The sequence below is a fragment of the Loa loa genome (genome assembly GCF_000183805.2).
Source record: "Loa loa unplaced genomic scaffold supercont3.48, whole genome shotgun sequence".
Lineage (NCBI taxonomy): Eukaryota > Metazoa > Nematoda > Chromadorea > Rhabditida > Onchocercidae > Loa > Loa loa.
The window spans coordinates 189,605-199,864 of record NW_018108228.1 but is presented as its reverse complement, the minus strand read 5'-3'; the positions used below and the strand labels follow the sequence as shown (position 1 = coordinate 199,864).

Here is a 10,260-nt window from a genome sequence, read left to right as displayed (position 1 = left end):
CTGAATTAAAATATTTGTGCCAAATTCAAAACCCGAATTATTCTTTAAGACTTCTTTTTGCACGAATTTGAATTAAATTTTAGTAACTGTAATTAACGGTCACGATGTTTTATTTCTGCCTTTTCATTTCACTCTTTGATTATTATGTTTTAAACGCACATTTTCGATTAGGTTATTTTAAAAGCCATATTCAGACGAAATGATGTTAAGTCACTCCAGTTCACTATCCCTTACTTTTTTACCTACACTTCAATCGTTATCAGGTAGCTCTACTTTAGATTCCAGTACTGATGTTTATTTGCATATATATATGTGGCAAATTCAAGAGCTAAATTATTCTTACCTCTACTTTTCAAACTGTTGGTCAAGATTGAATCTTAAACTAAATATGAAAGTCAAATATAACAGCTGGAGCGGCACGATTTTCATTTCCTTGATGAAATAAATTGAGATTTTGGAGAACTTCACGCTTTTTATAGTTAAATGCTCGATGCTGGAAATCAGTTCTTCCAAAACTTATTGTTATAAATCAATTTCTTGATAATAGGAAAAAAATCTCAAGACTGGAACACCTCAAAAGAGATCGCCTTAATGTCTACTTTAAGTGCATTTCTGTGTATGATGCAATTCGGATATCTGTTTTAGTCGAGCAAGAACAGGGGCAACAGATTTGTGAAATATTAAAGAAACTGTCTATTGATTAGTGCTGGCATTATTTGATATCACCAACATGTTTATTTGATTTTTTTGCGTCATATTAGATATCCAATGGATTTTGAAACAGTCGTACACAAATATATTTACTTCACAAATACGCTGATGTGATTATGTGAATATTAAGTTTCATGTGCCATCTGAAAAGTTGGTTGTTGAAATCGTGAGAACTTTCAAACCGAAACCGATCCACTCAATTTTGGGATATTGCTCATTACATACCTTAAAAAATCAGCACGTCCTGCTTAAGATAATGCCACATTTGAAATAGCAAAAAAAAACCGCTGCTTTCCAATGTTTGTTTAATGCTAGTCACAAATATTTTCAATTTTTATCAAGGTAAAAGTGAAAGTGGACGAAATACACTAACAATCAGAAAGACATTCCTAAGTCCAATGATCTGTTGTCTAAGTAATTATATTTTATTATTCTCTCAATTTTGGTAGTTCATCAGAACAAGCAATCAGGAATGTTTTTTACCAGTAATGTATGCTTAAATATCACGCAGATGAAATGAACGATACGTCATTGATACTTTATAAGTGAAAAAAACACTCCTTCAGAGAGATAAGAATAAAACCCCCATTTCTCTAAGGAAACTGTGACTTAATATTCATAATTCAAATATCGAGAGGATTTGCAGTCCAAGAACTCTTACTGAAACTCTTGTAAAATTAGTGATAGTGCCGAAATGCTATCACAAAATTGATTTTAGAACTATGTAGTTGCAATAAATATTGCCAATGATGATTTCGTAATTGGTATTGCAAAAGATGACCGACCAAAAAATTATGAGAAGGAACAATTCGGAATGTAACATATCCATATGAAAATCTGTACTGTTTTCCTCAATATGAAATAATCATTTATAAATATAAATTCCTATGTACAATCGATTAAAGAAAAGACTTGTAACTATACAAATAGTCCATGCAAAAACTGTACAATTTCAGAACTTTCAATCAGAACATAGTTATCGACATTCGATCGAGAACCATTGACAAAGGCACTAAATACCATTAGGTTTTTCAAAAAGTAAATTCAAGAAATATGCTCGCTCAATATGAGGAATTTTCACATGACCCATGTTGTAAAAGTTTCAGTTTTCTTTATTTAAAAGAAATCCAACATAATGCATCTTCCACTCATGTACTTTAACTTTAATTCATCCTTGGATTCCAATTTTCAATATAATTTCAACTACTCCAGTTCAACTCAGTAAAAGCTTTTGTTTTTGCATGGAAAAAAAAGTTAACAACATAAATAAAAAGTTCCCATCATATCGAAAAGAGTAAGGTAAGGATTAAAATTACAGGCGAATAGTAGATCCCAGAATCAGATTTTGATCTCTATATGATTCAAGGAATTCGAGCAAGCAAAGTCGCCCAAAATAGAAGAGTTTCGAAGTATAATCTAAAATTTTGCTTTATATAAATTTAAACTCTGAAATCACTAAACAGTATTTTAAATTATGGAGCTCATCGTCCATTAATAGCATACTTTCCACAGAATTTAGTTTTTGCAAAATAATTCTTTAAGAGATACAAAAAATTTGCCAGAAAATATTTTGAAGTCAAAACTTGGAGTAAAACGTTCGTGTCAATGCTGAAAGCACCAATGAAATATGCTGAAAAAACACCGTTGCTAGATAATCAAATAAAAAAATGAAATGAAAAAAATCATTTGGTTGAAAGAGTCTGTAGAAAATTTTCTTAAACTTATAAAAGTTTTTAAAAACTCATCTGGAAAATTCCAGCTATTTCCTCAGCAGCAATGCTCATGTCATACCGAACATCAGTTACATAATTTTTTCCTAAAGGATAAAGTCGGAAGCAATGCAATTCAAAAGACAAATGTTTGGAAGGTGAGCACCTCAACGTGAGCAGTACTTTACCATCCATTCGATGCATGGATAAAAAAATGCATCTATCGATGATCACTTTTAAGATTGTGATCTTTAAACGATCTTTAAAGACGCTAATAACAGCTGCTGGGATAAAACGACCTATTATGGAAAATTCGAATCCTCATATTTTTATAGATATCCTTCCTTAGACATTTCATTTATACACCTTTCCCCAACAAATGTATTGCAAGAGATTCTATCTTTATAGCCAGAATGAAAATATGTAGGGATTATGAAGAGAAACTCCAAAGACGGCATATCACTACAACTTTTGAACACTGTTGACAACACTACTGAAGTTATAAGTTAGAAAAAAGATCTATCACTTTCCAGTCTACTTACTAAACCAGGCCAGGGACGGTGAACAGGGACTACGGTCAAACATTTAAACTTTTAGTTTCGTATCTCTGCATATCCTCCAGTAGAGATTTTTCAATCATTTCCGCAAAAACACTGCAGAACACATACGCCAATTAAATGCCAAAAAATCTTTATGTGGACTAACGAGACCGGAGTAAAATCAGTTAGAGATCTTCATGGGAATCAAACAAGTATCAGTGAAAGGTAAATTAAAATATTACAGACAAAACCCATCATCAGAAACCGCCAGCTTTTACTGAACTGTTTTTACATAAGCATCCAGAATTTCGATCAATGCTTCAGCAATCTTTCATCAATGATTACAAAAAATCACTTTGATCATTTAGAGTGAACAGTAATAAGTAATGCACAGTACACAAACACTTTATATAGTAGCACTTTTCATAGAAGTTGTTACAAAGGCGTTTTCGTTTCTTGCAAACAGACAATCAAGATCAACAAATAGTAACCAACACAGAATCAATGGAAGGCAGTATCCACTACAGTAACGCGAATTACAACTGGTATGATCTGAGATAAAATAACTGTCTGAGACATGTAAATTTCCTAATCTTCAACAAACTAAATTTGGAACTTCATTCACTAGAACAAACCAGTTATAGTGGAACAAAGAACTGAAGGATTTAAAAGCCTAAAATATCCCTAAAATTGTTGATGACAAACAGCTGAAGGAAAAACAAGGAAATCAGCTTGAAAGTAGGTATTTTTAAACTAGGAAAGAAACATTCCTCATTCGGAAATAACATATCACATACTGATGTAACAAAATGAACATAATTTAACAAATTGTAAAACCCCCACCTTAAAACAAAATATTAAAAAAAAGGAAATGGAGTGTTTCAGAAATACAGACAAACGTATCACTCATCATTTTCTAAACTCAGATCATCAATATTAAACGCAGAATCGTCGTCAAACTGATCATCATCTTCGTCATCGCTCCAAGCTATTACTCCTTCTTGATTTCTTATTTCTGCATCTTGTACTACCTGAACAAGCATTAAAACGACCATAATAACAGAAAGGACATAGAATATTCAATTAATGCAATGAAAAAATTCCCCACTCAGGAAATGAATTATACAAATGTTTTCGCTATACGACATGCACGTTGATTTTCAATAATTCCAGCAGAAATTAAGCAGTGTTGTGTGTATGAAAAACACTTACTTCGGGCTGCAGTTGAACAGTATTTCCAACGACGTCCGGTCCTCCATCTGAAGGAACGATATCTGGTCGGGCACGATCGCGTACAATATCTGGGCCCATGGCTGCATCCACTAAATTCCGCTGAAGTACAAAATCAATATTATCTTGAACAAAAAAAAAAATTAATTTTGAAATGCTTGAAATGAAGCCTTTAAATTCTTGAATGTTGAATTCGTGAAAAGTTTTTGAATGCAGCCTTTGTTCCTTCATTTCAATTCCTATTCGTAATGTAGCAGTCGTAATCTTACATAAGTGTTCCAAAGTGGTTCAGTGATGTTATATGGAAAAATGGTACCTCCTCTTCGCTGTCTTCAGTAACATCAGAATTTATATCGGTTGGAGCTGTGATCCCTAGAGTGGATGAGAGAGCTGCTGAAGAATGAGATACTGATTTTGTGCAATTATATTGCCCTGACAGATATTTGGAAGAGTCGCTTGCTACAGCTGTTGAATCAGTTTGAGAATTTGAGGTTGTGGAAGACTTGTAAAGAGTTTTAGGCGAAATCTGCGATAATGGAGTAGTCGAACTCGTAAGCAGTGCTCTCGAGGAATCTAGAATAGTCTGTGCATTGCCGGATAGCAAGGTTGAGTTGGTTGGAGTATGTGATGCTTCTATAACCTTGCTGTCCAGAACAGTAATTCCGTTTCTCAATAATTCTGCAGCTCCATTTTCATGAAAGATTAACGCACCTGAAACACATCCTCATAAAAACTTTCAACACTTTTCGGAATTGCTAGTAGTTCACCAACCTGATTTTTCTGCCTCCGCCATTTCCTCAAGAATGTTACGCTGTGCATTAGGTGGTGGATGTGCTGACGCTTTAATTGGCAACTTCACTAATTCTTTGAGAAACCGCTCAGCTTTCAGTGTTTCACTGAAATCCGAGAAAAGATTCGGATATTTTGACGGTTCCGCGAGACTTTCACCAATGTTCTATAATGAAGGACCAAAACTCAAAGACAACAGATCAAAATTCCAAAAGAAAACTAAAAACAAGGACGGAAAATACAACAAAAACCTTCTGTCCGTTCAGTATTTTACGGGAGAACTTCTCCTTCCATAATGACACAACGCGATCAACCTGAAACATGAAGTTCTACATTTAGAATGAAATCTCCCAAAAAAAGACAAATAACAGCATAAGTCCGTTTACGGAAAAAAATAATAACAAGCACTATAATGACGTTAATTGTGTTTACACTAACCTGAGATGGACAGTAGGTGCGTGCAAAGAACGTAGCCTCTGGAAGGCGGTCCGTTGAAATCAAAATCTCCAAACATTTGTTCAAGTCACCGAGCATAAGGTATGAAAGGAAAGATGAGTTATGTTGCGCCGAAAGTTGTGCATCGGATGCTAGCTTAGACAACTAGAAAACAGGAAAAATAGCATAAATTGATACAGCGTGCCTCATTTATGCCTCCTCTCATTTGGTTTGTGTTCCAAATATTGTTTCTCTTTTTTTTTTTTCCACTAAATATAATGTGCAGCAGAGAGCTAATGTCAAACAAAGTAAACCATGCATGTAAATACTTAAAGATATAAGCGGGTAATGTGCGCGTCACACTAATACTAAAAGATTAATAGTGTCGCCTAACAATAACAATAATTCGGTGTCATGAAGATTGCTAATTCCAATTATGAGTCTCAAAAAATATATTCGAAAGGAAAATTTTTTAAGAAACACATACCAACGCAGCTGACCCAGCAGATGTTGCTAACAATAACAATCCACCATAATCACGGGCCCGGCCAAGACATTCCCCGGCTAACATAAGTTCGCTCTGCAGTGTAGCTGCTTGAGAAAGCTGTCGCCATTTTTCCTCCGAATCAGCAGTTACGGCAAGATCATACGCCAGTTTTAAATCTCCAAGGGAAAGAGCAAGCTCAAAACGATGGTCTGGATCCTGACTAACCACCAGCGCTTGCTTCTTGAATCCTTGTTTCTCGAGGAAGTGCGCCACACGAGTTCGATGATCACGTGGTATTATTGGTAACATCTTCAAAATGTGGTACTGCTCGGGAGAAATGTTAAAATATCCAGGAATGAACGTTAAATATTTAAATTCAGTAAAAACGAAGCTAATACCGACTTACGATTTCAAGTATCAACTTTCAGAAACCTTACGGTATTTGCTGTGTCAAAATCACGACGCATAACTGCAGTTTGGTACTCAAGTACTGATAACAGCAAACGATAGGAGACGAAATTATGGTCTTTATCACACAGGTACAGCCTGCTTTCCTTTGGGGTATAACCCAGCTAAAATAATAGAAAAACGAGTAAAGTCCGCATTGGGAAAATATTTTGGACTTCACAGAGAGAAAAATAAAAACTGCAAGAGGAAAAAAAAGCCATTTCTGCTCTTATTTGTCCTATTACGTTAATGGTTATGATTTTGCTCGTATTTCTGCTATTATATTAATGGCTATGATTTTGACGCTCTACTAAGTGAAAGTTTCCAACTCACTAAATAGAGAGGACGATCCATATGGGCAATAGTGACTATTTCTCCCCCAACATAATAGTTCAGCCGATTTAGGTCAGTCGTAAATATGAAGCAATCACCAACCCACATAGCTGTCTTGATACTCTCCTGTACTTCACCTGGAAGGTAGAAAAAAGTGCAATTAACAATTTTATTACTAAAACATTTGCTTCAAAGATGGAATTAGTGAGTACCAAAAATTTCTATCTGACTTGAACAAATTTCACTTTTTCAGGGTAACTCTTACGCTGAATGTTCATTGTCAGTGCAAAAAACATTAGGGGACACATGAAATATAATATAAGTAAAGTCAAAAAACCATTTTTATCAAGTCATATGGCTGGAAATAACGTAATAGAACAGCAACGTGGGTTGCTCCTTACAAAAATCTGCATACCGATGACGTCGAAAGCATCGTCAATACCATCTATATCAGTTGATCTTACATTTTCTACCGCTTCCTTATTATATTTCAGTATGTAAAATGTATCGTCACTAGCAATTGAAACCTACAATATGTGCATAAGATAGGTTTAATACATCTTTTTGCTGTAAATTAAAAAAAAAAAAGAAAAAGAAAAAACTGATTAGGCTTTGTAAACCACGTAAAACAGATTGTTTTAAAGTGTACCATTTCAGCGCTGTCAGACCAATAAACATGTTTGGCCGATATTTCTATTCGACGGATCAAAAATCCTGTTTCCCAATCAAAAAAGCATAAGGCATTCACAGAACGAGCAGCAATGAGTGGTCCACCTTCTATGCCTTCCATAATCATATCAGGACGTAACGTGCGTACTTCCTGTAAGTCATAAATACTTAGAATACAGAAAGAAAAAATATTTGGACGCCAATATGCATTTGAAAGTAAATAAACCTTGAAATTTTTGAAAATTTTAATGCTCGATGCTGATTCACGGACTGCATATTCTGAAGGATCGGTACTCCACACAAATTCTAAACCAGAGCCAAAAGCCTGGAATATTCGAAAATCATACACTGACAAGATGATTGTGTTATGCGTAATAGAAACCAAACCATACAAACCTTGCTAATTTAGCTTTCAAGAGTCACTTAAAAAGTGATACTCACTAACCTGCTAATGTGAGCTTTCTAATCAATCCTTATCACTACCTAGATCGTGATTAAGGTGTCAGTAACTTGAATATTACCTGGAACAAATATCAAAAATGAAAACGCATCCTTTAAACTACCTTATTACGCAAGGCCATCGCAGTGTAGACAATATATTCACCATCACCACAAGCGACTACATAACGTCCGTTAGAGTTATGAGCCAACGTTTGCGGGTATATTTCGCATGAACCTATATCTTTTATCGACAGCGAAATACGCTCACCATCTGTAATAAAAATGGAAAATCAAAAAATACAAAACTCGCAAGGTATCAAGTTTACAACAACTGCCAGAAGCGAAAAATAAACGATGGACCAAGAACTGCACACAAATTTCGGAGGGATCACCGACGAGATATCAAAACTTAAATGGAGACAGTCAGTAAAGACGGAAAAATTAAAATCGGACAAAATCAAAACATAACATCGATAGCGCGAAAGAACACATCGATAAAATGACGATTGCTTCATGTGCATTTAATTGAAAAGTGTAAATTTCAGAATAAATTTATCGGTGAATAATAAGGCGACCTTGCATCTGTTCCAACGTGGCAGCATCAAGTGTCTTCAGATTAGCTTGTTGCATTTCGGAATGCTTAGCCCATAAAATCTTTCCACTTGAATCCATACTAACAGCTGGTTCTTCCCTACCCAATTTAACTGTTACTGAGCCTTCATCATAGCCGATAGCAATTGTATTTGAGCCTCGTAAGGCGTGAATGCACCAAACACGTTCAAGGCCATAATTGAGAGTCGTTTCCAACCTATATGTACATGAAACTGTACAAAAAGCATAAAACTAATAGTTAATTTTGACTTCTCATCAATAATTTGTACACGACGCAGAACAATACAATGGAATAGCGCTACGTACCTATACGTACTGGCATGCCACAACCTAACTGTCGAATCTTCTGAACCAGTAATAATAACCGGTAACTCCGGATGGAAGCAAACCGCTGATACATTCTGTGCATGCCCATCCAGAGTAGCAACACATGTTTTATTCTGGTAATCCCATATTTTAACGAGACGATCATCTGCACCCGAAATCAGATATGGTCTATCACCACCGTGATAATAATCAACACAATTTACACCTTTTTCATGACCTTCCAAAGTAAAATTTGCTGTAGGGCTACCAAACTGCCAAACTTTCAATGTCTTATCAAGCGAGGCAGTTGCAAAAGTATTGTTGTCTTTTGGATTGATAACCAACTGCATTACATAATGGGTATGGCCTGAAATGAAGTTATAAGGTTGATTAGTTAAGCTATCAGGAAAGATCAGTATCAGGACCATGTTAGGAAAGAATTAGCCCTACAATCCCCCTCTTTATTTCAAGCTTTTCATTCTTAGGAAAAAAGAAGAAATTCAGGAAACAACCTTCAAAGGTCTGCTTCACACTCCATTTATTATCCCAATCCCAAAGTTTGATGAGCATATCATCACTCGAAGTCAAAATGAAAGGTTGAGATGGATGAACAGCAATGGATCGCAGGTAATCGGAATGTGCTTCAAACTGATGTATTCGTTCCAGGGTATTGTAATTAAAAATACGGATATGCATGTCATCAGATCCTGTTATTATCCAATTTTTGCGCGGAACAAATTTTGCGCATCGCACTGGTAGTTCGCAAACCTGAGGAGTAAGTTTCATTAGTGAAAGAGGCTGGTATAATACTAAGCTTATTCCGTATCTTAATACTTTGTAGTGTATACTCACAAAGAACGAGATATGTACTGGCGTAGTTGTCTAAGGAAGATGGAAACTGCAACGAGTTAAACCATAAAATTTATGAACTCTGAAAACATTAAGTTCGTGGGACTGTAATACCAGCTTAGTTCTTCAGATTCAAAAATTTCGGAAATTATTCAAGCATAAAAACCTCGAAGGATTTGACAAGCTGCTGATTTTCGTAATTCCATACATGAACGTTGCCGTTGTAAAGGGCCACAAGCATCCATGTTTCAGCTGGATGCAAATCAACGCATTTGACGCGATCTGATCTGGCCAACAATTTCTTTTTCACATCCAGTCGTAGAGGCATACTTTCAGGAAATTATAACTGATTATTTGTTTGTAAACTGACATGATTCTCCGAAATTGCAAATGTTTACGTCTCTCACAGTGAAGAATGAAGATTTCCAGAAGCCGTTTAAAAGAGAAAATCAATAACAAGAGTGCCCAACAAAATCAAAGAACCACCAAATTTGCATGATACTTCAAAACAGAAACGAGCGGAGAAATTTAGCTCCTGGAAATCTGCTCTAAAAATTCCATCTAACGCCACCTTCCCCTCCCCCCCTCCACCTTACCCAACAGACCCCGCCGTAGCCAACACGAATGTCAGAGAGATAAATCAACGTTCTGAAATGAAAACGTTGGATCTCAGACGATTCATCTTACGTTTTTCCCACTGTGT

General features: G+C 35.6%; 1 protein-coding gene across 1 annotated transcript; it reads right to left on the bottom strand.

Moving 5' to 3' along the window:
- Nucleotides 1–3,098: 3,098 nt before the first annotated feature.
- On the bottom strand, nucleotides 3,099–9,888 carry LOAG_04590 (hypothetical protein). Its single transcript, XM_003140127.2, has 17 exons — nucleotides 9,724–9,888; nucleotides 9,221–9,476; nucleotides 8,709–9,075; nucleotides 8,366–8,598; nucleotides 7,913–8,061; nucleotides 7,576–7,674; nucleotides 7,330–7,500; nucleotides 7,096–7,207; nucleotides 6,681–6,817; nucleotides 6,338–6,472; nucleotides 5,901–6,209; nucleotides 5,417–5,578; nucleotides 5,230–5,292; nucleotides 4,961–5,144; nucleotides 4,506–4,900; nucleotides 4,172–4,291; nucleotides 3,099–3,990 (listed from the first exon to the last, which is right to left on the bottom strand). Exons 1-17 carry the CDS (start codon nucleotides 9,883–9,885, stop codon nucleotides 3,862–3,864), a joined length of 3,183 nt encoding a protein of 1,060 aa, XP_003140175.1. The 5' UTR covers nucleotides 9,886–9,888; the 3' UTR covers nucleotides 3,099–3,861.
- Nucleotides 9,889–10,260: the final 372 nt, after the last annotated feature.

Coding starts and splice junctions, on each gene's coding strand:
- LOAG_04590 (XM_003140127.2), bottom strand. CDS start 9,885: ATGCCTCTACGACTGGATGTGAAAAAGAAATTGTTGGCCAGATCAGAT. Junction 6,818..7,095: donor CGATGCTTTCGACGTCATCG/GTATGCAGATTT, acceptor TCTACCTTCCAG/GTGAAGTACAGGAGAGTATC. Junction 6,473..6,680: donor TGGATCGTCCTCTCTATTTA/GTGAGTTGGAAA, acceptor CTATTATTTTAG/CTGGGTTATACCCCAAAGGA.